Source organism: Centruroides vittatus, unplaced genomic scaffold, assembly GCF_030686945.1.
Source record: "Centruroides vittatus isolate TY-2023 unplaced genomic scaffold, ASM3068694v2 contig_290, whole genome shotgun sequence".
Taxonomy (NCBI): domain Eukaryota; kingdom Metazoa; phylum Arthropoda; class Arachnida; order Scorpiones; family Buthidae; genus Centruroides; species Centruroides vittatus.
This window is the reverse complement of record NW_027121846.1, coordinates 1,686,613-1,714,462: the sequence shown is the minus strand read 5'-3', so window position 1 is coordinate 1,714,462 and position 27,850 is coordinate 1,686,613. Positions and strand designations below refer to the sequence as shown.

The window sequence follows — 27,850 nt, the reverse complement described above, 5'->3', positions numbered from 1 at the left end:
TATAATGTATTAATGATCAGATCTCCTCTATAAAAATATATAAATAAAATGATTTAGGTTATTAATATATTTTAAAATATTGAAAAAGTATAATATTTTTTCTTTGTTATTAAGTACTGGCAACATAAAGTCTTAACCGAAGATGGCCGCCGTCTTGCGTGTTCGGAAAACATTTTAAATCTGTAATTGTTGGAAAGAAGCTGGAATAAATTAGAATAATGGCTTTGGCGGAAGATACAATATTAATATTTGTTACTCAGGCAAGCTATTTTGGATATTTAATCCTACTTTTGCCGTGATATTCGGATATTGTTTTATAAACACGACATCCTTATCGATCCTAACACGGTTGTCAACGTCAGCTAGTGTAAATTTAAAGGGAACAATTGCATCTATTACATTTCAAGTAATATAAAATATATTAAAATACTGGAAAAATAAATTGTAAATCAGTTTCAAAAATTTTATAAGCAAATTCCATAATTTTATAATGTACAAGTCACTTTAAAAGTTATAATAAACTAATATTCATCATCTGTCGTATTAATTCAAATTTATCATTTGAGTGTTACCCTTTGTTTCAATATTATATTTTATTGTAAAGTAATAGTTTCATCTTTATCAAATACTAGAGTAACAGAAAGCAAAGGACAGTACTGTTAATCGGAGTTGGAAAAGCAAATAAAATGTAGTGTTATAAATGTTGATAAATGTTAGTGAGGTTGCGGCTGAAGTTTTCATCTCTAAAACCTGAATGTCGAATGTCAAGCTCTGCTATCTTGTAAGCGGTGCTTGACGTTTGACATTCATGTTTTTGAGATGAAAACTTCGGCTGCAACCTTGCTGTTATTTGTTACAGATAACTTCTATCTAAAAGCCATATATTGGGGATGAATATTTTGCATTAGCTGTCTATGCTTGTTCTTTGCATTGAGAGAGTTAGTAATACTATAATGAATTTCTGAGAGATTTCTGAAAGAAAAATTTCTAAGGATGGTATTAAATATGCATTAGAATTTAAAAGTGAATTCAATGTGGTAATATTGTTGAAACGTTTTAAAATTACATCAGTTTATAACTTTTCATTTGTAATCTGATTTAATTTTATGAGCCCAATTCAAGCTCTGAATCAGACATTTGGAACCTTATTAGAACTGTAGAGAATACCTATAGGAGCAAAAAAGTCTAAGGAACCTTACTTCTACAAGCGACCCTTTGCAAGATACAGCCTCCTAAACTTGGGTCGTGTTGTTTTGTTAAGACTGTCACACTTTAACTATTTAGCCCACACAACTATCCATCTTTGAATAGCACACTTGACTGTTCATGGAGTACTTGATGTTATATGGTGTTAGGGGGGTGTGGGGCTTGCCCCCACCTGGGCAGTGAGGTGCGAGCGATAGTAAGCACTGAAGCACATGACTACATGCAGTGTGTCAGTCAAGGCTCACTATTGCTTGCCTTGATGATATGGGGAATAGGCAGTATACTGATACATGTTAAAAACTGACTTTTGGAGGTAAAAAATCTTGCAAAGGGTTGCATGTACAGGTGTGGTTCCTTTGACTTGTCTGCTTGCATCCAGAACTGTCATATACATAATCTATTGGACTAATAATTTTTACTGATGTTTGCAATTGACTCCTAAAATTGACTCCTGAAAAGGTTTTATCAATGCCAGGGGTCAATGTTGACCACTTTGGGAATCCTGGTATAATAATATGACTAAAGTAACTTTAATGAAGCATTCCACCAAAAGTATTCTTTCACCCTGTCCAGACATCCGACCAAATCCCCAACCTTGAAGCCCTGTTAATTTAATGAAGCATATGAAACCTGCTAAAATACTAGTGTATCAAGATACAATAGGGAAATGAGATATTTACTATTTTTTCAGTCAGCCAATGTGGGAAAAATATAGATTCTCGAGCATTACAGAAATTGACAAAACTGACTTTTACTATAAGATAAAATTGACATTGTAATATTCACTAATTGTTTTTACATAATGTTTCAATAAGAAATTGTACATATAGTGATTTTTTGATCTTCAACCTTTCTGTTACAGTAAGCATAATCTAACAAACATCCTGTATTGAGTTACCTTAATGTTTTATAAATTTTAGGCATTATTATCTATCCGTAATTAAATTTAAAATGTCACATTTTATCAAAATCAACTACACATATTGACTACCAAAGGAATGATATTATTTTACATTTCAGCCTTCTATACAGAATGTAATGCTAGTACCATATTGCAAACAGTTCAATATACAGGAGCTGCTGGAGATTTTTTCCTGGGTCTGGAATAAACTTTAGGATTCACAGTGGTTTCTACCCCTATGAAATTAATGTTATTTTTACTAGTAGAAAATAAAAATTTTTAAGATTGCATTTTACTAATGAAGAAATGGTCTACATATTTCATTTGTTCGAAAAATAAATAAATAAAAAGCCTGTGAAGAGGCAGAAGAGACCTGCTCTACCTATTGGTCTCATACAAGCTGTCAGTTGTCCTGTCAATACAGTACAAATAGTACAAATAATATTTCTGGATATGGATAAATTGTAATCATTTCAATTAAATGCTACCAAAGTATTACACATATGCATCTCATATATAAAATTGTAATGAAAATTCCTTTATGATTAAATTTATCAGGTGGTCAATTTTTATACAGCTATATAAAAATTGTTATATAAATAATATATATATATATATATATTATTTATTTTATATATTATTTTATTTAAAGATTTATATATATAAATCTTTGAAGTATAGAAAATACAACCCAGTATTTTTAGTAGCAACTGTAAAATTATTTATTTTCCAACAAAGAATGTAATAACTATAATTTTTTCTATTTAAAAATGATATTTCTTTTATAGCTGTTTTATCTACATTAACAAAACTCAAAACATTGTAGATATAAAAAGATATTTTAAATCTAAAATACAATATTCTATAAAGATTTAATACATGAAATTAGAAAATTTTTAAAATGTATGTTATAAACAATTTAAATTAGAAATTCATTTCAAGATTATTTTATTTTATAATTTTTTAATGGTTTTTACCTCTCATTGTTTGACTGTGTGTAAAACTATTAAATTAATGTTAATTAAAAATATAACTAATGCATTGACAAAATGAATATCATTAATTTTATTTTGTTCAGGAAATTTTATATCAAGATATATTAATATGAATGTAAATTCTACAATGCATATCTTTATCTACCGTTCTACATGAAATTATAAATAAATACATGAAAAACATGAACATTTAAATTAAAAATAGTCATCTGATTTTATTTCTCACTTTAATATTTTAGTGTTTCAACTTTTCTCATTGAAGAATAAATTTAAATTTTAATTATCTACTGCTAAAAACTTTTAATGTGACTTATCATTGATGTGACTGTTTTATATATCAAAAACTACTATTTTGTAAACAAAGATTGCTTATTTGATTAAATCATTTTTATAATACTTCCTTGTGAGACTTACCAATGTTTCTCATTACTACTAAATATTAAATTAAGAAAAATATTAAGATTTTTTTTGGAAAAAAATAATAATCAGTGATAAATAATGTAGAAAGTGTTCCAAGTTAGCTGTCTTAGTTCTTATTTAGTTCTATGAGGTTCAAATTTTGACCATTTAGTGTAGGCCTATATTTTATTTTAAAAATTATCAATTTGAAAATTAGATTACTATTATTGCTAATTAATAGTTATATTTCTCTAAATTTAACTTAAAAAACAACTATTGTACAGAGCTTTCTTTTTATTGTTAGCAAAGATGCTTGCTCTCATGTATATGTAAAATATATCTAAAATATGAAGAATAAGGCAGATTCGAAAATCCAAAAATGTCCATTTTGTTTTATAAAGTTGTCTTAAACATTACATGCAAATAATAACGAGATATATGTATTCTTAGAAATGGACTTTATGGAGTAGAGTGGTTATCTTGTGTTTTACATGAAACTTTTGTTGTATTTTTTTTAGAAGATATATTACGGAAGAATTTTGTCATTAACAAAAATATATTTACGTAGTGGTTATAAGTTTGGAATAAATAAGCTTAAATAATATTAACATGATTATATTTCTATATTGATTGTTTGAAAATTCTAGTGAAATATACTTTTAATTCAAACTCCATATAATCAATAATAAAGATCTGAATTACATTAATTAATTTATTTAATAAATTCTACAAAACATTAGAAGTTTTGTTAATTTACAAAATGTTAAAAATTGTGACTCGGATTGTGAAATTATTTTAGAATTTAATAAATTTGCTATTTTTTTTCAGATATTATTTTTTGCTGTTGGATGGGTGTTTTTCATGAAGAAGCTGTTTAAAGATTATGAGGTAGCATTTTCTATTATGCAACAATATTAAAAGCAAATTTTATTCAAATACTAATTAATTATTAACATGTTAACTGCCATATGACATGCCAGCAGTCGTACGAGTTAGGGCCTCACAGAGCCATCCGACTGCCGGCCGTCACCCCACATTGCTATAACCAATGTAGTTTCACTCAAGGTTAAATTATCCTGGCTTCATAAGATGATGTTTTACATGCTAGTGGTGGCCTCTCGTGGACATCTATGAAGTTGGTTTCTGACTGCCGGCCGTCGTATGGCCTCATGAAGTGGTCCGACGGCCGGCTGTCATAGTTTTTTTAAATAAAAAGCTATTTTATATCTAATAGTGTTTTTTTAATAGTGAATAGTTAAAAAAAGGAAAAAATATCGAAAACTAGTTTAACTATTCTCTTTTGTTACATATAAAGTAATTAATATTAAATATTTTGTGGTCTTATAGTCTCCGGTTTCAGGCCATACGATGGACAGTCATCGTTGATATATTTTTTTTATCTTCACTCTACCGACTGTTATATAATGACCCTTCTACTTATATCATAATAAAATATTAAATATCAAATTTTCTCATTGTGGCCTGAAAAATTGGAAAATATCATATTACAGTTAGCCTGATAAAATGCAAAATATCATATTACAGGTGGCAGTTAACATGTTAATAAAGTTAGTATTGAAACATTTTGGTTAATATTACCTTAGGTCCAAGATGGCGGCTCGTCTCTGATGTCAGCAAGGAAACAGTGGGACGCACGTTCTAACCTAACCTAACATATTCTAATAAATTACCATAATTATTAGCAACCAAATTATCAGAATAGGTTAGGTTAGGTTAGAATGTGCGTCCCACTGTTTCCTTGCTGGAATCAGAGACGAGCCGCCATCTTGGCACCTAAGGTAACATTAACCAAAATTTTTGCTAAGAGATTTTTTTAATTTGGTAAAATTTAAGAATGATTTCAGGAGTTGGCAATATTGTAATTTTCAAACGAAGAAAATTACTAATTATTAGTGTTTCATAAACCAATTTGTATTTCGACTGATCTTTTATTATTTGTTCTCAACTACAAAAATGAAATCATTAAAGATACAGGCATGAGACAATAGATTATTTAATAAAGTAAATATAATTTATTGTAAAACTGTAATTTTTTTCATATTTTCCTGTAAAGCATGGTAATTATACAGCATTTATTCACAAGGCAAATGTATCAATTACAAACAATTGATTTAAATCTTATGTAATAAAAATTTAAACTAATGTTTACTTTTAATCTTTTGTGAATTGAGTTATTTTGGTAAGCTAACTTTAAATTGCCACTTATAAATCTTTATCATCATATTTGCCTGAATATAATTCAATTGTTTCTTCTGAATTTTAAGTGTGAAAATCCATTTTTGATCTGACTCATTTGAACTTAAATATGGGTGTTGAAAAAAATGATAGTTTGTGTATTATGTTCTAGAAATATTTTTATAATATAAGACTAAAGTTAATCTATGGAGCAATATTCTATAGTCTATACTTTTCTCTGTGAGATTGCAAGAAACTTTTTCATTAAGGTGTTATGTGTGGCCTGTGATTTGTTCTTAATGGACAGAAATGAGTTGTTGAATGTAGGTTAGGCGTGAACAAAAATGAATCCAGTCAAAACGAGTATCTGAACATTCTCATAAAAACTTTGACGCAAAGTGCAATCTTGTGTGTCAAATACACTGAAAAAAAACAATAATATCAATAGTAAAGGTGTGTATTTGTTTTTCATGTCTGAGAAAAATATATGTGATTAGAGAAAAATGAAGTCCTTACAGGAATAGTTTCTTCAGACAAGGAAATTGCTTTGTGGGCCTAAATCTGACCACTTTGTAGTGGTTGACCAATGGGTGATAGAGTTTGTGTATGATAAGCATCATGAAGTCATGGCAATAACAATGGACATCATACCAACATACTTTCAACAAGTAGCAAGAACACTTGACATTTCTAGGAAAAGCCAATTTGCAATTATAGGCTATATTTACCCTGTTCTCTGTGTAATATCTAATTTTTATGTTAATAGAACACAATTCATGGCAAGTAACAGTTGGTGCATTAAACTAATGAGAACTGGTCTAACACTGAGTTGGAGGACATCACTTACAAAGATTACTGGAAGAATATACTGACAAATTGTTAGAATTTCTATGTTTCATGATTAATCTGAGAAAGACGCACAGTAACAAGTGAGAACAGATGGGAAATGCCAATTAAACACCTTTCTGTTTTGAAATGCCTGCAAATACAACAATAGATGACATGGGAGTTAGATTAGTTATTGTGAAAACATCAAGGAATGAAAAATTGTGTTTTACTGTCATGCTGCATGCTTGGGGATGTCAGGAAACTTTTTGACAATGTTTTGTAATTTTAAGATACAAAACATTGTCAAAAGAGAATTTTCTGAAGGGAATAATTGTAACATGCTATCCAAAAAGGTGGATGGATGAATCTCTGACAAAAGAATGGGTTAATGTTGTTTGGAGACAGCAATCTGGAGTACTACTGAATTAGAGGAGCCTTCTGGTTTTAGATGCTTTCCAGGCCATTTAACTGATGTTGTGAAAACAAAAGTTAGGAACCTGAACACAGACATTTCTAGTGGAATGACATTCCAATAACAGGTAAGCTTTTATTTTGCAGTGTTATTATGCAATCATTGGTAGAAAAACAGTATACAGTAGATTACTATATGTGGTGGTGAATGGCATTTGATGTCTCCACCAGATACCGAGTTCGCTAGGAAGCCAAGGAGGTTGTGCAGGTAAAAATCACATTTGTGAGTGCCAATGGATTCAGACTCAAAACACCTTTACAGATTTTTCCATTTATTGATACAGAAATTGTCGTTTACATATATAACCTCCTTTTGTCTACTTCAGTAGTTCATCCCACAAAGTTGTAATTGGGAATTAGAGCAATAGTTTACTATGAGTACAGATGATGCCAGGCCCAGGGTGAAGTTGTTGACAAGGTGGACAGGGTCACTTAATTCAGTGATTTGTCAAACACTTATGAAGGTGTAGGACAGTGACTTTTGGGTTTTCAAGTGATGAAGTCGTGCACTTGTTAAGTGCCACAAAAATGGAGAAATATTTGACGACAAATTGCTGCAACATAGAATTAATTTGTGTTCTGTGGCTAGATCAAGAATGTGCTTGAAGAGACTATACTAAGTTGACTGATAGATGTGAGTGGATTAACAGAGGAAGTGGATTGGTTAGGGAAGAACTGTCAGAGAATCATGCCATGCCATGACATGGAGATGCAGGTTTTTATAGGATTTATCTGCAAACCAAATAATTCAATTGGTCTCAAATCTTCTTCACTCCTTCCTGATTTGTTCTTTTTTTGTGTCCTGGTAGAACTAAACCTGATTGGGTCACAAGAAAGATTGAGCCACAATGTTAACTCAACACCATATCTGGGTCTTCAATCATGGGATGTTTAAACAAACTTTGGAACTTTTGCTCGTATTTTAATAAGTCTTGTTTTCTTTCTTATTTGTTAACATTTTTCATTAGGTGTTTTGCAATACTTTTATTAAACAAAATTTTTTATGGCATTTTGATTTTGCTGTTATTTTGTCATATTTATGAGCACCAAAGTCACCAAAGTTCATCTTTCTGGTCTAAATTCAGGTCATCTGAGACTTACATCAATTATTTTTTTTTATCTTTGCAGTGTTTATATTTCACAAAATTCCTTTCCTGAGTGGAAAGCTTTTCAGCATAATTTAGACCTCATCCAAAGGCGGGGTTTAGACCTCATCCAAAACCTCATATGTATACTCAGAGGAGGTCTTACTATCATACTGTGGCTATATGCCATATTGTATGCTTTTGTTTTTTTGTTTTTATAATTTTCCCTGTTTTTTGTTCCTTCCAACTTATAGAACTTTCGAATCTTAATTCTTCTTTCTTGGAAGTGAGGGCCACTTCCTAGAATTTACCAACATATTGTATGTGAGATTATCTGAAGGCATATGAAGCAAAGGAAGGTTACTTTTGAGCTGGTTCTTGAGGAGAGGAGACCATGAAAAAGAGCGCAACTTTACAGTGTCTGGTGCCTAAGATTCAGGTGAGGCTAGAACTTTAGCGGGAACTTTGAAATTTCTGGGTTGAAGTTAGTGTGTTAGAGTTGGCATTTCAGCTTGACAAGTCCAAATGTGTGACCAGCTATTGGAATCAAATATACAAAAACCTTTAAGAACAAGGGAAAGAAAAGACAGAAGTGAGAATTTTGTGTTTAAGAAGCTTCCACATGGCCCCTCACTGTAACTGAATGTTTGTACAGTACTATCCCAATATTCTTTCCTGTCCTATCCACCGTCTTTGCTGCTTCTTGCTTTCTACCTTCCATTTCCCTTCTAGGTATAAATTAGTGTTAAGGAGAAATTTTTGTAAATAATATTTTCAGTTCCTTTTTTGCAAATTACGATAATTTATGTAATTGTTCTACTGATGACTGGATTTGGGTGACTATTAATCAATACCCCCTCCCTTTGTACTGTACTTTTTTTATTATGTATAATAAATTCATTTTTCTATCTACTTCATGTGAGTGTAATTAAGAAAGGGTTTTTTTTTTATTGACAAGAGCAACCATCCAGCCTCTTCGCTTGCCAATTAAGAAAAGCCTGTCTTAATTATCACAATACACTCAGCATATGGTTCTACACAAAAGATATGTGGACAATGTTCTCATAACTTGGCATCAGAAACTGAATCTACAGAATTTTTTCAATGTCATCAGCAATAACCCATAACGACAATCACCTTCAGGTTGAGCAAGAAAACCATCTTATAGCCCATTTCTTGGGCATTCTTTTTATTTTACAACATGGACAGATTTTCACAAAAGTATATAGGGAACCCAAATATTATACCTGTTTTATATCTAGTGTGTCCCTAGATCTATACCATTTCAAGATTATAGACTTAGTAAGAAGAACATTTGTGCACTGCTCCAACATAATAGACAGAATTTAGGAGATTGAATATTTAAAGCAAATCACAAAGAAGTTAATGTGTTAGTTAAAAAATATGAGAACACACTCCCAGAGACACAACAGGATGATGATATGAGGTTCAAGACATGCGAAATACAATCACATCTTAAAAAACTGCATAAGGAAATAACTTTTGTAAATTAATTTAAGATTGGATATAGAAGAAACCCCAGAGTATGTAACCCTCTTGTGAATGAAAAGGACCTTCCTGATAAGAATTGTATTCCAGGGATTTACTCTATCCTCATCAAGGACTGCAGGTTCAATGCTGAGTGGGAGTACATTGGTACAACAGTGTGCTCCCTCACAATGAGAATTAAAGAACATGAAGCAAATATAAGCTGATACAGTTGACCACTGCCTTAGTGGCATTTGAGATGGAAAACAACATCAATTATTTTTATCTTTAAATTTTTCTATTTTTCTAAACTGTATTAAAAATTATTGTTTTCCTTTATGTAAATGAATATAAAAACTACAAATTCTAGAAAAAATTCTTTATGATAAACTATATCTCACACTTTAGTTGTTTCAAATTTTACTCTTGTTATTGCATTTATTTTCAGTTGTTCAGTTATCATTATTAAAGTTTCATAATCATTAATATTAAATTATTACTACTGGGTGGTTAGTAGTAGTAAATAATGAGCTAAAAAATGTTAAATTCAGTTTCAGCTCATCATTAATAAATGCTTATAGTTATTTGATTTTAACAGAAAAATTCTTTTCAGGTTCACCACTTATTTGTCCAATTAATGTTCTCTGTAACATTTTCTTTATCTTGTACAATGTTTGAACTCATCATTTTTGAAATTCTTGGAATCCTTGATTCTAGGTTTGTTTGATTATATATGAATATTATTAAAGTAATTATAGTATTTATATCATTGTTAATATATATTTAATATCATATTTTATTCTTTTAGATCAAGATTTATTCATTGGAAACTTGGACTCTATGCTATACTCTTCATGCTTATTGTGCTATTACCATTTTATATTGGTTATTTCATTTTAAGCAATGTGAGATTTGGTAAATACATATTTTGTTATGAATAAATTTAAAATAAATGCTCCTTAATAATTTGCATTTTTTTTTTTTAATATAGTTCAAAAACAGTTTATCAAACCTCTTACAGTGGCAGCATGGCTTGGATTTATTTATTTGTTTTGGAAAATTGGTGATCCTTTTCCAATTCTTAGTCCAAAACATGGTGAATGATAAAAGCATTGGATATATTTTATAAAATGGTATTTAAAATTTGAGAACCAATGAAATATTTTTAAAAAATTTAGGAATTCTGTCTATTGAACAAGGGATCAGCAGAGTTGGTGTAATTGGAGTGACACTAATGGCTTTATTGTCTGGATTTGGTGCTGTAAATTATCCTTATACATCCATGGCATATTTTATGAGGTATAATATTTAAAATGTGATTATTTTTAAAAATTTTTATTATGACTTTTAAAAATAAAATATTGAAAAATGTTTATTATATCTATTTAATTAAATTTTACAATACTTAACAACCAGATATTCAACAAAAATAAATTAAACACTTCAATCAAAAGCCTTAAATTATATTCCAGTAAGATTTAATTTGAAAAAAGGTTTTTTCGTCTAATGTTTTCAATCTGCAATTGGAGATCTTCTTCAGGCCTGTATATTAGACGATGGAATGATTAAATCAAACAATGATGTTTTTTGAAAAATTAAATGAAAGAAATCCTTGAATTATATAGAATAGATTAATAAAAATACTTTAAAAGATAAAAATTATTTCATAAAAGAACTCTTATCTTAAAACCGATGGAGTCAGATAATCAAAGTCTTTTCTTGTTTGTATTATTAAATAATACATGGAAAATTAATTTCCCAATCTTTTCTGACATATGGAGGCTGAGAACTCACAAAACTCTAATCTATTTACTTTAAAACCGAACTAGAGCTAGGACTAAAAAAATTAAAGACAGACAGGTTAACTTTGAAAGAGAAATTTTTTTATTTAGTTTACGTTACCCCAAATGCATTTCGCCATTATCGGCCTCCTCAGTAGGGATTTTCACAAAAGGATCTTGGTACAAATTAGCCATTAGTGGTAGAAACATCACCCATACAGTGAACATCACGTTTACAGTTGTTATATCTGATCAAGCTATCCCAGCATTCTGCTGGTATTACACCAGTATTCAAATTCATTACACTAGTTTGCATAACGATTGCATAATGTTCTTTAAATTTTTGTTTAACTACATTTTTTTCCCGATGTAATATTTTTATATTATTAATATCGACATAACAATTATTCGCGTGACAATGTAAGAACACTGGAGAAGTATTAACCTTGAGACGTATCGAAGCCAGGTGTTCCGACAGTCTTACTTGTAGTTTCCTTTTTGTTTCACCAACATAAAAATTTGGCGTTTGACATGTACATTGAAGTCGATAAACCACCCCCTCTTCTTCTAATAATTCTTTTTTCACAGAAGATCTTGTCATAAGTCTGGATAACCTATTTTTTTGAATCGGAGCTAATTTAGTTAAATTATTACAGAAAGATTTTTGATATTTTTCAAAAAGACCTTTAATGTATGAGAAAGAAACATACTTATTCACATCCTGTTTTTTCTTTACTTGATATCTATTTTCTAAATATTTACCATACCAATTCTTTAGAAGTCTTCTCTGGTAGCTAATTTTTATGTTGGTGAAATGAAAAGGAAACTACAAGTAAGACTGTCGGAACACCTGGCTTCGATACGTCTCAAGGTTAATACTTCTCCAGTGTTCTTACATTGTCACGCGAATAATTGTTATGTCGATATTAATAATATAAAAATATTACATCGGGAAAAAAATGTAGTTAAACAAAAATTTAAAGAACATTATGCAATCGTTATGCAAACTAGTGTAATGAATTTGAATACTGGTTTAATACCAGCAGAATGCTGGGATAGCTTGATCAGATATAACAACTGTAAACGTGATGTTCACTGTATGGGTGATGTTTCTACCACTAATGGCTAATTTGTACCAAGATCCTTTTGTGAAAATTTCTACTGAGGAGGCCGATAATGGCGAAATGCATTTGGGGTAACGTAAACTAAATAAAAAAATTTCTCTTTCAAAGTTAACCTGTCTGTCTTTAATTTTTTTAGTCCTAGCTCTAGTTCGGTTTTAAAGTAAATAGATTAGAGTTTTGTGAGTTCTCAGCCTCCATATGTCAGAAAAGATAGTTGTTTTTCATAGTAAATTTTCAAAATATTAAAAAAAAAACAAGAAAAACTATATTGTCAATTTGTGAAAAAATTTACAAAAATGCTTAAAAATAATTTTATATAAATACTATAAATCTGATTTTATGTACAAAGTTATGGTTTCAGTTTGCACGAAAAAAAACTATCATATGCAAGACAATCCTTATATGATCATGTGACCAAATATGACTTGACAACATGATTTAGGGACAGTATAACGAAAAGTTCTCAGTTATATTTATATAGTCTTTAAATGTTTATTTTTTAATTGTATATTTTTTGTACCACTATTAATTTTATATTTACTGTTACTTTTAATTCTGTTTTATATATTTTGAGAATTTCTTCCATTTAATTTTTCAAAAAACATCATTGTCTGATTTAATCATTCTGTCATCGAATATACACTTGAAGATCTTCAATTGCAAATAGAAAACGTTAGTCGATAAAATTTTTTTTTGAATTAAATCTTACTGGAATATAATTTAAGGCTTTTGATTGAAGTGTTTATTATATCATTCCAGTCTACTAAGTGGTGTTTTAACTCTTTTAAAAATGAATATTAATAGTTAAATCTACTCAAAAAAATTTTTTGAACAATCAATTTATTTGCTTTATTTGAAAATAAATTGCGTTACTGATTAATAGGGTATTTGTTAAATATATTTATAATATCAATACTTCCACTTTGTAAATTTATGGTTAGTTTGTATTGAAAATATATGATGAAAGTATTTTTCCATTAATATAATAAACATTTTAAAAACAACCATTAAGATGAATCATAAAACTTAAATACTGTATCTTTAACTGAAAAAATAATGCAATATAGTTCTCAAACATTTATTATTATTCACATTGATTTATAAAATTAATATTCTTTTGACTGCTGGAAAATATAACTTTGTACATAAAATTAGTTTTATAGTATTTATATGAAATTATTTTTAAGCATTTTTGTAAATTTTTTCACAAATTGATTATTTATTCATATATATATATTTTTTGGCTTTTTTTAATGTTTTGAAAATTTATGTTTTAAATGTAAAAACAGTTAACTCTGCTTGTTGTAAGGGACTTGCTTATAGTACTTTGGAACTTGCCTAAATTGGTAACATTAAGCAGAGTAAGTAAATAATGTTAAAATTAGAGGATATTCTGGTTTTATTGACTTTAACATTAAAAGGACATTAAAACTATTAAAAAATGTATAACTTGAAGTTTTATTCATTATAATTATTATTGTTTATTAATATGTAATTCATTCAATATTGTTTGTCTACTAGCAACTTTAACAATAGCTAACATAGTGCTAGTGATTTTGACTATTGTATTTTGACCAAATAACCCTTAAAATGATTAACATTTAAAGCACTGCTTAAGACTGATTACAATAACTGATAATGATTGTATGTTTTCAGTCACATAGTGAATCTTATAGCATGAAAAGAGAGTTAATTTTGAAAAACTTAACATTTTGACTGCATGAGAAGCACAATGGTGCACAGCGAATCTACCAGAATAGCCATGAGTATTAATGGTTGATTCTCAAACATGTTTTAATAACCAGAGGAAGCAGCTTTTGCTTTTTAGATCAATGTAACTTTTATGCAGCTCAAGTTCTATTGTTTACAGTGCAGCTGTAAACAATAGAAACTATTATTGGTCCGCACCTTATTGAATCAATGGTTGATTCTCAGAGCCTGAAATGTTCGTAATTGGCATCCAATGAAAGGCAATGAAACATCAGATAAAATATTTATATTTCTTCAAAAATTTCAACATTACTGTAAATTTTTATTGAACACAAAAATAACTGATTTTCTGTAGTTATGACTGAAAATATGAAAAGATGGTCAAAAAAGATTCAATGCAGTATTTGGGCTTCACATCCTTTCAGTTAGTCCAAAAGAGCTTCTAATTTGGAACCAATTTCTAATTTGCTTGGATCAAAGACCACGATTATTCTGTACCTGTTTGAATTTCAAAACAGCAATTAAAACAATAATTTGTATTACATTTTACACAGTGGTATCTTGATTGAGAAGTTTTAGATTGTTCATGTTTTGAAACTTCAGCTATGTAAGTAGGGTTGCCACCTATCTGGGTTTCACTGAGTTATCTCCGGGCTCCGGGTTTAATTAATATTTCTCCACATTGTGCAAGAAGGTTCTCGAAGTCGGTTTGGAGTGGGTAGAAGGCTGTCGAAGTCAGTTATTTCACTGGAATAACCGACTTTGAGAGCCTTCTACCCACCCTGAACTTTCGCAGTTGTGGGGAATGAAACAATAGAGAGCAGGAGGTCCTCAGGGCAAGTTCCCATTAGTTGAGACACTTTTGGCCGAGACATCTAAGAAGAAAGATGTGCGATTGGTGAGAAACACATGGAGAAACGAAACCTCTTTCCTAAAAACTTATTCCTTCCTAAGATCTTCTTATTCTCTAATCTTTTTCTATCTTAATATTAAGTAGGTTAAGAATATAGCCCATTCAAATATTTTTCAGTAATTAATCTTAAGGACGAAAATTTTAAATACCAAGATTTTATAAATGCTGCAAAACATGTAAATGTAGAATTAGACGCTGATAAATTATATGATGACATCTGTCTTCTTAAAAAGATCATTCCTTCCACCAAATTGCTTGATGTGCCAACTGATAAAAAATGAATAAAAATATTTTCCTCTAATGTTTTCACTGAACTACCCAAACTTGTTGGTAAGATTCTATCGATACCTATAAGTAATGCATATGTGGAACAAATTTTTTCGATTATAGGAAATACCTGGACAGACAACCATAACAGGATGAGGGTTGAGCTAGTAAAGGCAGAATTATGTGTAAAGCTTAATTTTGACATGAGCTGTCGAGAACTTTATGAATTCATAAGAAAGCCAGAAAATGCCGATCTTGTAAAAGCTGTGATGTCAAACAGGAAATATACATGGAAAAATCTACATAAATAAATAATTAATTACACATATACCATTTTGCATCTTGCATATTTTTATATTTATTTGCTTGTATTTATTTTATACATAAATTGTTAGATTTGTTTTTTATTAGTTCATAGTTTTATTAGTTTTTTATTAGAAACTACTATGTGATTATTAGAATTGTATTAAATTTGTAGAAACTTGAGTTTTGAATTTGTTAATTTATATAAATAAAAAGTTGTATATGTATACATATGGGGTTTTATTTTTGTTTCTTAAATCATCGTCTCCGGGTGAGACTAAGTTATGAGGTGGCAACCCTATATGTAAGCCAAGTGAATCATATGATGCTTCTCAGCTCAAAACTGGAAAAAATTTTGCTTTTTGAGAAAAATATGTTCATTGACTCTTAATAACCTTATTGCTATCCTATTCAAAGATAAAACAATTCTGGCAAAGGACCAAACTTTTTATGATTACTATGGCAGTCAACATGTTAACTGACTAATAACATAGATAATGATAGCTTATTGCGATCACCCTTGTGATCACAGAAAGCAGAACTAGTTGTATTTTATAAAGTATTTAGGGTTTGAATTATTTGATGAAAAAATCATTGAATTTTAATTGTTTTGGGTAAAATAAAGAATTATACAAAAGTAACAGAATTTAGAAAAATAATGAATGACCTATAAGAGGAAAATAATCATTAAATTATTTAAAATATATACTTGTATTATTTTGATTTAGCATCTTTTTTTGCCTTTCTGCTGTTATATGAATGGTTTATATTTTCTGTAATGTTGATATTTAGATATTGTCCCATTTAGTGTTTTGCAGGTATTTTGTTGCAGTGACTATTTGTTATCTACAGATTTTTTTTTAAAAGAAAGAGAGAAAAATATGATAAGAGAGCAAACCTGTTGATGCTAAGCAACAATTAAACCAATATCAATACATCATCATTATTACTCTATTTCATAAAATGTCTTAAATATATGACATCAGTTCTTAGTTATCAAGTATTTTTGAGTTTGTGTAAAATGTTTGTATTCAGAAAGTAAGTTCTGATTGATCATAAAAGACACCAATATCTTAGACATTTCTTTATTGTTAAAAGTGTACATGTATATTTCATTGTTTCAATGTAATCATCATTGAAATATGGGCACTTTTTATATGAAGGCAATAAACTGTTTTATCTTTTAATTGAAAATATCAACTACCAGTTTGTTAAACTAACCAACAGCTGTTCTGATTATACATGTAGTCTGTAAAAGTGACATGAGTTGAGTATAGTTGGTAGATTGTTACCCCAAAAGGAAAGATATAAAAGGAAAACTGCAAATATGTCCAACATATAAATGTATGGACATATAAATGTTGGACATAGTTGCAATTCTCCTGCAGTTATCAGATATTCATAATTTTTCCTAGAAATGAGCAAGAGGATTAAAACTTTCATCTGCTGTTACATAGTGTTATGGTGTTGTTTTTACTTTCCCAGCAATGAATCCCCCCAAGATTTTTTACATTTCTGGATTCAGGACCTTGCAATGTTGGAAAATGAAAAAAGAATTTGGGGAATTTCTTTTTGTATGTATGAGTATTGATTGTGTGTGTGTTGTGTGGCGCACAATTTTATTTACCCACTTTGAAGCTTAATAATTCTTGTATCTTTTATCGAAAATTTCTGAAATTTTGCAGGAAATTTTTTTTATTTGGGTATTGATGCTATTAAATTTTGGTGAATGAACGTTGAAGGGGTGGGGAGATAGAGGGAATCATGTGTCAGACTTAATGACAATTTCACTTGTTATTAGCATTTATAATTTTTTTTATAAAAACCATTCCTATCCTCAAAATTAAGCTTTTGTCCATTTTATAATGGTTAAAAATATAAAAAAATTTTTTAAATAAAATATCATAATAGATGGCACCACCATAATTTAAAATTTTTTTGCTGGAAAAGTTACACAACTCATTGCTGGATTGTTTCTAAATAAATTTTTGAATCATGAGCAATGATATACACAGATAAGTAGTGCAATGAAATTATTGTGGCCAATGCATGTAACTATATCAGAAATATCCAGCACAAATTATACTTATTAAAAATAATTTTTCATTATTTTTAGTAAGTATAATTTGTGCTTGATGGTTCTGGTGTAGTTATGTGCTTTGGACTTAATTAAATCCAGTTTTATATAGTACATAGTTAAATTATTGTGGGTTATTGAAAAAAAACTATGAGTAACTAGAGTTCTGATTTTATGTTGCTTTATGGCAATGCTGGACCTCACATTGCTGCTTGAATAAATCAATTGCTGAACCTTCCTGATAAAAAGGTCATTATCATCACAATATAGTTTTGAACTGGCCAGGTGGCTAAGGCAGATAATACTACATTTGCACACAATCCATGACTCACTTCGATCTCGATTTACCTACAATCTGGATTGTGACTGTCGCCAGTCAAACGTCATGCTGTTCTCACAGGCAGTCCACTTGAGAAGAACCTGGCTATCACACATGATGATAAAACTGACATAACTATGCAGTAAGTCACAAACACCAACAAACAAAATGGAAGTTTTGGTTAGAAATAAATACTTTTTCTTGCCATATATCTAATAATAGACAGATGTCATTGTCTCTCCAAATACCTTTTTTATTTCTGTCAGTAGCCTGACGTGTTCCGCAGCCATCTTGTATTTTCTCGCGCTCATGGGATTGTGGGAACTCTTATGACTGGATCTAGTTTCAAGAACTCTTGAGTCAATTGCGATTGAACCTCGTTTCAGTCGAGATTGAAATGGTCGAGAGAGGTCGCACCATGGCATAGTCGCCAATCTTGATCACAATCTGGATTGAAATGCTCAGTGCGAACGGGGTATAAGACTTAATTTTGGAAGATCTGGGATAGAATCTGAGTGAGCAATTCCAGGAATTTTTCATGGATGATTTATCCTAGATAAGTCAGGTCTCATCCCTCATCTCACTCGTTCCCATTGTGGCTTGACTGAACCCATAATGGGCACGGGAAAGAAGGTCCTCTTAGTGTCCATAAGAAAGTGTCAAAATGAAAAGGTTGATCTTATGTGAATATGTATTCTGACTTCACTTATATCTGTATTTGAACACAATTTTAGCAGGACATTGATTCAACAACATTGTGAGGTGATAGCAGTTGTAGAAGATTGGATAAGAATCTGACAGCAAATTTCATTAACAAAGTGATAAAAAAAAAAAAGCTTATGCTATAATATGAAAAGTAACTCAATTTGAGAAGTGATTATGTTGAAAAATAGGTAGATGTGTAAACTTTTGGCAATAAAGAAAAGTCTAAAACATTTTATTTATGGTTAGTCAGAACTTCTGTGATAAGTTCCTAATGACATTCATAGCTGTAACTGCTAGAAACTTATAGATATGTTTTGAATATTTATATACTTTTTATAATATAAGAAAGTAATTGTCTTAATATTTTGTTTATTTGCCAACTATATACTTTTCCAACAATAATACTTTAGATTACCTATGATTTAATATCGGAGTCTTCCTGAAAGTAAAGTTAATTTTTAGTAAGAGTTATTAGACTGTATATATATTATTTATGTTCTATATCAAAGTTGAGACAATGTTTATATTTTTTTACTACTATTGTTTGATTGTTTATTGATAGAAACAAACAAGTGAGAGGTGTTATGTATTAAAATCATGTCATTGATCATATAAACTGAATATTTTTGGTTAAAAAAAAAATGCGAAGTCATTCTATTTTCCTAAACATAAAAATTATATTTTGAGAAAGACATCATATGAAAATAGAAAATATTTAAACATGATTTGTGTTATTTGTGCAATTAAACTTAATAATAATAATAATAACAATATATGTATTATTAACATTAATGATATTAATTACTAATAATTTATAAAAATCTATAATTCATTAATCTATAAAATATTTTAGATAAAATATTACTAATACTAAGTTACATATATGTATATAAACAGACCTGTGACTCCTACAGATATTCAAGCATTAGAGAAAAAGTTGATTTTAACATTAGATATGATCATTATGAAGAAGAAAAGGTATTGTCTGTTAGTTTTTCAAAAAGATAAAAGTAAAATTGTAGTTTAATTAAAAATATATTTTTCTGGTTTGTTCTTAGATTAGCATTGGCTGCACGGGAAAAATTGCAGCAGAATATGGTTACTCGTCATACGTCAGGAATATGGGGAATGTTGAAAAGTGTAGCGTCAAGTGGAAGTGGTGAAAGTATATAAAAATTCTTAATGTAGGGCAGTGTGTTTATTTCAAAATATTAATTTAAAATATTAATTTTTAGACATAAATCAATTACAAGAAGAAATCAGGGGATTGGAAGAGCTCAGTAGACAGTTGTTTTTGGAATCTGTCGACATGCACACTATGCAGGTTTGGTATATTTCATATCATAAATATTATTGTTTACTACTAAGTAATCAAAAATAATATTGTTTTAAAAAACAATAAGAGTTATTTTTAAGATAATTTTAAGAGTTATTTTTACAAACTCGTTTATTTTTAAGAAATTTTACAATTTTTTAAAGATTATTGTTTTTTAAATATACAATAACCGATCCCATTGCTTGATATTTGTTTAATATTGTTTTAGTTTTATTTTGTTTATTTTTTCTAAAAGTAAATATAGTCGACGGCCGGATGGCTGAGTGGTTAAGGTGGCAGCCTAATGTTCTGGGGACCCGGGATTGAATCTGAACGGGTCGAAAAATCCCCAGGAATTTTTTGGGGGTGGTCCATCTGGATATGTCAGGCCCCATCCCTCACCACCCAGCCGCCCCATTGTGTGCCTGGCCAAACCCATAATAGGCCTGCTAAAAAGAGGCCCTGTTAGTGCCCACAGGTTGGAAAGAGTTAAAAAAAAAATATTGTCTTGATATTATTGATTTGTTTAAGCTTTTTTTTTTGTTGTTATTAACATGAAGAAAAAGCTTTTATTTTATATTATTCCTTCTATATACACATATTCATATACTTATCCCATCTATTATCCATATTATACATATTCCATCTTCAAAGTCAAAATTATAATTTAGAGATGCGAAAAATTTTGTTTGAAATGAACAACGTAATTGTTCATTTGTTTTGTGAATTTTTTAGAAAAAACTTTGATAGCATTATATATTTAAAAATAAGAAATTGTTATTGTAATATCAATATATCTAAAATCATGTCACTTTTATAACTGGAAAGTAAAGAACAGGATTAATAATAATTTTAAAAACTTTAATGTTAGTTTATCACTGATATTATTATTTCATCTACAGTTTTGACTCTTTTTTGATGTATTAAATGTTATTTATCATTTATAGTAGTATACTTTGAAACTCGGTACTATTTCAGCAATTATTTGAAAGTAATTAAAACAGATGTTTGAATAAAATTTCAAATTTCAAATATTTCTTCATTCATTGGCCAAAAATAATCCATAACTTCACTTCCTTCCTCTATTTGAATTTCCATAAGACTAGTTTTTGTTCTATATTGATATTTTATTCTATGGTTCCCCTTCCTCATCTTTCTCTTGGTATTAGGTGAATGTGTTTTAGGTTCTGGATTTGGCTCTATTCCTGACACCAACAATGATATCCAAAGCATTTTAATATTATTTACTATTATTTCTAAAGCATAATATTTACTTATTATTTATTTTAACACAGTTATATGCTAATTTCTCTTTCAACAAATACAAATTCAAAGTATAAGTATAAAGCAAAACATGCCAACACACTACCAGTTATGCATCATCCTACACTTGCTTAAGTATAAAAATCTATTACAGAAAATTTTGGTATTTTTTACATATGATAAAATTGAAGTTTTAATTTTGTTACAGGCAGATGTATATAATCTAAAGTAGTATATTATTACATGCTTATTATTTTATATAAACAAATCAACAATTTAAAGTATAAAATGACCATAATAAATGCATTTTTACTATTAAATGTTTTAATTGTTTTCACTGTAAAGTTAATTATAAAATATTAAAATATTTTATTTATTTTTCAGGAAAGAATAGAATGGTCAAAAACATTGAAAGGAAAATATTTCAATTTTGTAGGATACTTTTTCTCCTTATATTGTGTCTGGAAAATATTTATTGTGAGTTTTATTGTTTTAAATTATATATATATATTATATATATATATATATATATATAAGCAAAAGTTTATAAAACTAATTGAATGTTTTTTTGAACAGTCAACTGTTAACATTGTCTTTGATCGTGTCGGAAGAGTAGATCCTGTGACAAGAGGTATTGAAATTGCAGTAAATTACATGGGAATTAACTTTGATGTAAGTTTTATATAATATTTAATTGAGACAATTGTGAGTACAATTATTGATATGTAAGAATCAGAATGTTAAAATATGAGGTAGAATCAAAAACAAACTAAACTTTGGCACAGATTTTATTACACAGTTCAAAGATACATCATACCACCTTCCAAATAAATGCCTTCTGTAGCTACATATTTCTACTGGTATCTATATCAATTGTCAAAATAATCTTGAAGCCAAGTGATGTCTTTAAGGCCTTTATTACTGCTACTTCTGTTTCTGCTGCTGATTGGAATCTGTGACTCTTCAACTTCTTTTTTATTTTAGGGAACAGATAGTTCTGGGGAGTAAGATGATTAGGGAAATATCATTATGTTCTTCTTGGTCAAGGAATGATTAATGTCTGGGGGCATAGTCATGGTGAAGGACCCATTTCTGTCCCTTCCATAAATTAGGATGCTTTCATTGTGTACAGCAAATGGCTGAGAATTGCAATGTATCTTTCCTTATTAAGACTCTGACTTACAGGAATGAATTCAAGTTATATCAAACTACGGATACCAAAAAAACTCATTGTTCTATCTTACAGCTATTAATGAAGACAGGAAATAAAATTGATAACTGTGCACAAGTGTGAACTTGACTTACAAATACTGACATCTGTAATATCTTACAATGCGTGCAATATAAAAATCAGAAAGTGCAGTTTTAGTTTTTTTGACTCTTCATCATATATACTGTAGAATGTATTTATGAAAAAAATTTTTAAGTGAGTTGTATAACTTATCTTGAATTGCTTTGGTTCTGTAAAACAGATTATGAAAAGGAGCAAAATGGGTTTTTTTCTAATTTAACTAAAAATAATGCCATCACTCAATTACAATGATAAATTTAGGTGCTGTTGTTAAGTGTTGTATTCTTATATATCAGAAAATGTATCAAAGCATTTTTTCACTTTTCCAGAAATATTTTCTATTTTAAAAACATGTAAATAATGAAAGTAATTTAAAATACTTTTATGCCATATCAAAAAAATAACAATAAAGTTAGTTTATGATGCTCTTTTAGCATGCTATCTATTTAAATTATAAGAAATGTCAGCTATGTAAGATATTAAAATAATTTTTATATTTAATTCCTTCATTAGGTACAAATGCAAAGCAGTTATTAATTATTAATAAATGTATTTTTATATTAAAATTATATGATTCAGTAAGTATAAATTTAGATTTTTTTTTTCATTCAAATTGTCTTTTAATCTATGATCCAGTAATGGTAAATCAATCTAGAATATGAGTTCATTAAGAGATGTAACTCTATGTTAGTCTACACATCAAAAGTCATAGCAGTTATTATGCTAAAAAGTTACAATTTAATTAATATTTTAACTATTATTTTAAAATGGATTACTATAAGGCCAGGAACACAGATGCGTAAAATTCAGCGTAAAATCTAGCATAAAACAGAAAACGTAAACATTTTTTTGAAATTTTGGCTGAAACAGAACTGAAAATAGAGTAGAGCATGTCTACTTTTTACGCTGTAAAATTTTTATGCCAAAATTCCTCCAATAAAGAGAAGTCTTTTCTGTGACGTCAAAGTAGACATGTGCTTTTTATTCTAACAAATGGCGGCAATGAGGGTTAACCCTACAATTATGACGGTCTCAAAAAAACAAAAAATAAATGAAATAGAAGAGTTTATTGAATCCGTTTGACCACATCAGTATCATGTATAAAGACACTGTATTTAAACAACATTTATGGATTGCTACAGGTGCAAAATTTCAAACAGCAGGTAGGTCTAGTAGAATCAATATATAGACTTAGTATTTAGATCACGTGTTCTTTATTTGAATTCGGAATATAAGTCTATTAATTTAAATTTTCTATATTATAGCAGAGGAAGTGGAGAAAAAATGGAATGTACAAAGGTATAGATAGCCTATATGAGAGAAAAAAATTAATAAAATTAGCATTGTTAGTGGCAGTGGTGTTTTTTATTTGGCTAGAATTTTGACGTATGTCTGTTCTGGCATAAAAGCGTAAAACAGAAACTGAACTGAAAGCTGATTTCTGATTCAGTTTTCTGCCATACAATTTTACACATATGTGTTCGTGGCCTAATGATGATAAAAATACTGTGATAAGTTAAAAATAAGTACAGGTACTCCCTACTTTACAACCTATCTACTTAATGAGCACTCACACTTATGACCAATCGAGTTTCGATCTGCAATTCAGGGAATCCCCTTTCTCAGCTTGAGAGCCAGTCAGTGGCAAATGGTGACATGCACACTAAGCGTACTATAATAGGCTTGCGTGCGTACTATAATAGTCTTATAGTACTATAATAGGCTAATAGCATACTATAATAGTGTTTTTATGAATAAATTTAAAGTTTGTTGCATAATTTGTATAATTTTACAACGATCCTATATTCCTGGTGCAAGCTCCTTGCTTATCGACCAATTCGCTTAATGACGTTGTCGTCAGAATGGAATTCGGTCGTAAAGTGAGAAGTACCTGTATTAAATATAAAAATATGTCATATTAAAGATTTTATTGATATTTGATAATAATATATATCAACATGATTTATATTAAGCCTATTTTTATTTTTAACATTGTTATTATAGTATGTTTGTATCAGCTGGATTTTCATCACAAATATTTTAATTAAAATTGTAAATGGTAAAATTATTATGAAGATTGTTTCAAATTGATGCCAATATTATCTTGCACGAATCTTTTATTGTTGTTTCAAAAAAAATTGAAGATTCGAGTTTTAGCGTAAACATAATAAATACATAAGATAAAGCATTATATCTAGCATAGTAAAATATAACATATATATATTTTATATGTTTTATGGGTTAATAAAGAAACTGATAAATAATTTTGTTTTAAAGTTTAATCAGTGTGCTTAATTAATAAATACTTGTAAAGTTATATACTATTTTGGATTATAGGTAAAATTTTGGTCTCAGCACATTTCATTCATATTAGTTGGAGTTATTGTAGTTACTTCTATTCGTGGCCTTCTCATAACTTTAACTAAGGTAAATATCTTTTTTTAAATAATCTGTTCTATTCTAGCTATTATAAGATGTGTGTGTGTGTGTGTGTGTGTATTTACATATGTATATTTAATGAAATACATTTGTTTATATATTTTGATTTGAGAAATAAAATTAAAATATTAATTTTGTTTACATTTTTACATAGTTCTTCTATGCAATATCAAGCAGCAAATCTTCAAATGTTATTGTTCTTGCTTTAGCTCAAATAATGGTAAGCTGAATTTAAAATATTTTTTTTATAATTTTATAATTTAATTAATGGATATGTTTTTTACACATTTTCTTAATTAAATTGTCTTATTTTATTTTTTTAATGAAACATGATCATGAAACTTTATTGAAGAGAACTAAATACTTTTGAAGAAAAATTGTATTATAAAGTTTTTCTTACATATTTTTTTTTATTGCAATCAAATCGGAATAATAAATAGAATGAAAGTATTAAATTTATTATTATTGTTAATTTGCATACATATTACTTGAATTTAGCAGTAAGAAAAAATAGATATTTACAAATCATTTATAATATCTGATATTACATATCAGATATTATAAACTATTTATCAATTCAGATGATATTACATATCATCTGAATTGATAAATAGTTTATAATGTTTTCAATGCAGTTTCTTCTTCTGTAATGTGTGTTTTTAGTGTATGAATTTGTTATATGTGATAGATAGCTAAGGGAATAAAATCACTAAAACATAAAATTTTGTTTTTGTTCATTCCAAATTTTTCTTGAGATGAACATGTCTTGTGCTACCAAGTAACATCATGTGAATGAGAAAAATGCCATTAAACTGAATGTAGTGATCTATGGAGTAATACACAATACAAACATGGCTCATCTGTCTCTTACTCCAATTAACTAATTTTTTTTATGAGTTTGTGTGCTTTTTTTAATAAAAGCATTTAATATAATATTTTGGTTTTATGAATCCAAGAGTCCAAAGAAGGAAATCTTTAAGTATTAAGGAGAAACATGAAATAAAACTTTTTAAGTAAAAATCCAAAGGAAGGTTGTATCTGAAATTTGTGTGAATTGTTCAAGGACTGCTGATGGTGCGAATGGTGAAAAAGGAGGACAACATGCAAAGTGTTTTTCTTTGCAAAAGTCGTATTTATATTTTTATTAAATGAAAATAAAACATTTTGAATGACTGGACAGAACACTCAAATTATGTACAAACTTCTCCCATAAATCCTGTTATTTTTATTGTGTGAAATTTTATAACATTTTTAGGAACACAATGTATTATAGGGAAATGACTATAATAATATAAATAAAGCATTTTTAAATTATCTTAAAAAATGTCCATATTGATCATTCTTTTTGGACTAATTAAAATATTTTTAAGTATAAAAAAATCCATGTTAAAGGATTGCAAAAAATGATTAATCTTTAAAAAAAGTGAAGAAAAATGGCATCTTTGTCCTTACAACATGAGAATGAAATGAAACTTCACTTATCATAATTTAGATATAATTTTCTATAGAAGAGCATTTTTAGTATGTTAAATGTCATTAGAACATCCCTGTTTATGAATCATACAAATTTTATTTTCTTAGCTGTATGCTTGAGAAGGAAAAGTATTGTATTCATGTCAAATATGATCCTTCAAGATTTTTGAAAATTCCACATTTTGATACCCAAAAAAGTCAAAAAACCAAGGAAAATATTCCATAGATATGCGTGTGTTGATATCTATTTCATTTAATATCTCATGTGATAGGTTAAGAAATGAAATTTGGCATGGTAGCTTGTGTATAAGGAGTATTGATACTATTAATTTTTGGTGGTTAAAGGTCAAGGGGTGGGGAGATAGAGGGGGATTACATATCATATCTCAAGTGGGGTTACTTATTGATGAAGATTTTACTTATTATTAGCATTTACAAAGTTATATAAAACTCATCTCTATACCCAAAATTAAGCTTTTTATCATTTTATAATTGTTAAAAATATAAAAGTTATTTTTTAAAGTATCTCGTAATAGATAGTGCCACATACATTTCCAATTTTGTACTGTTTGCTACTTGTAGTAATTTTTAATGTTTTTTGTCAGAAAAATTATGCAACTAGTTGCTGGATTTTTGAAAATGACATAAAATTTAGGATAGCTTTTTTAATTATATAAAAGATGAATCCCAATAAAATAATTTCAGTGGATAATATTACTGTTGAAACTGAACTGAAGATCACAATTTTTTAAAGATTGATAAATATTTTATGTACATCATTGAGAGGTGTCACACAAATATTTTTGAAAGCATGAGGGCAAACAGCATACAATTATTTTAAAAAAATGTTTTTAATGATGAAAATACTAATATTTTGTTTAATGCTTATATTACAGGGAATGTACTTTGTTTCATCAGTACTGTTAATACGGATGAACATGCCACCTGAATACAGGTAAGTGTTTGCGTGTCACTTTATGAAATATAAAGTTTTTTAAATAAAAAATGTTTTTTACTTTTGTAATAGGTCAATTATTACTGAAGTATTAGGGGAACTACAATTCAATTTCTACCATCGCTGGTTTGATGTTATATTTTTGGTTAGTGCATTATCCAGTATTGGTTTCCTCTACCTTGCACATAAACAATTACCAGAGAGAGAGAGTCTATAATGTAACTATATTGTATTATTAAATGTTATTAAAAAAAATTGTTTTTTTTTAAATTTTATTAATTCACCAAAACTTTAATTGAATAAAATTTAACGTTTTTAATAAAAATGTTTAAATATATTTTAAAGG

The 27,850-nt window shown here is 28.6% G+C and overlaps 1 protein-coding gene across 2 annotated transcripts; it reads left to right on the top strand.

The window, feature by feature from the left end:
• Positions 1-132: 132 nt before the first annotated feature.
• Positions 133-27,831, top strand: GPHR (golgi pH regulator). Of its 2 annotated transcripts, none has more exons than XM_067266975.1 (15): positions 133-260; positions 4,330-4,389; positions 10,183-10,286; positions 10,378-10,484; positions 10,561-10,665; positions 10,748-10,868; positions 19,666-19,746; positions 19,827-19,927; positions 20,004-20,092; positions 21,731-21,823; positions 21,923-22,018; positions 24,975-25,064; positions 25,231-25,296; positions 27,446-27,504; positions 27,577-27,831. In XM_067266975.1, the coding sequence occupies exons 1-15, from the start codon at positions 219-221 to the stop codon at positions 27,719-27,721; spliced, it is 1,359 nt and encodes a 452-aa protein (XP_067123076.1). In that variant the 5' UTR covers positions 133-218; the 3' UTR covers positions 27,722-27,831. The 2 variants fall into 2 exon arrangements, with proteins under 2 accessions (XP_067123076.1, XP_067123075.1); XM_067266974.1 differs by having other exon boundaries at positions 19,827-19,933; positions 27,577-27,825.
• The last annotated feature ends 19 nt before the right edge of the window (positions 27,832-27,850 follow it).

Bases quoted from the DNA above. Each gene is read 5' to 3' on its own strand.
- GPHR (XM_067266974.1), top strand. From the start codon at position 219: ATGGCTTTGGCGGAAGATACAATATTAATATTTGTTACTCAG. The intron at 261-4,329 runs GCAAGCTATTTT...ATTTTTTTTCAG, and splicing joins TATTAATATTTGTTACTCAG to ATATTATTTTTTGCTGTTGG. The intron at 25,297-27,445 runs GTAAGCTGAATT...CTTATATTACAG, and splicing joins TTGCTTTAGCTCAAATAATG to GGAATGTACTTTGTTTCATC.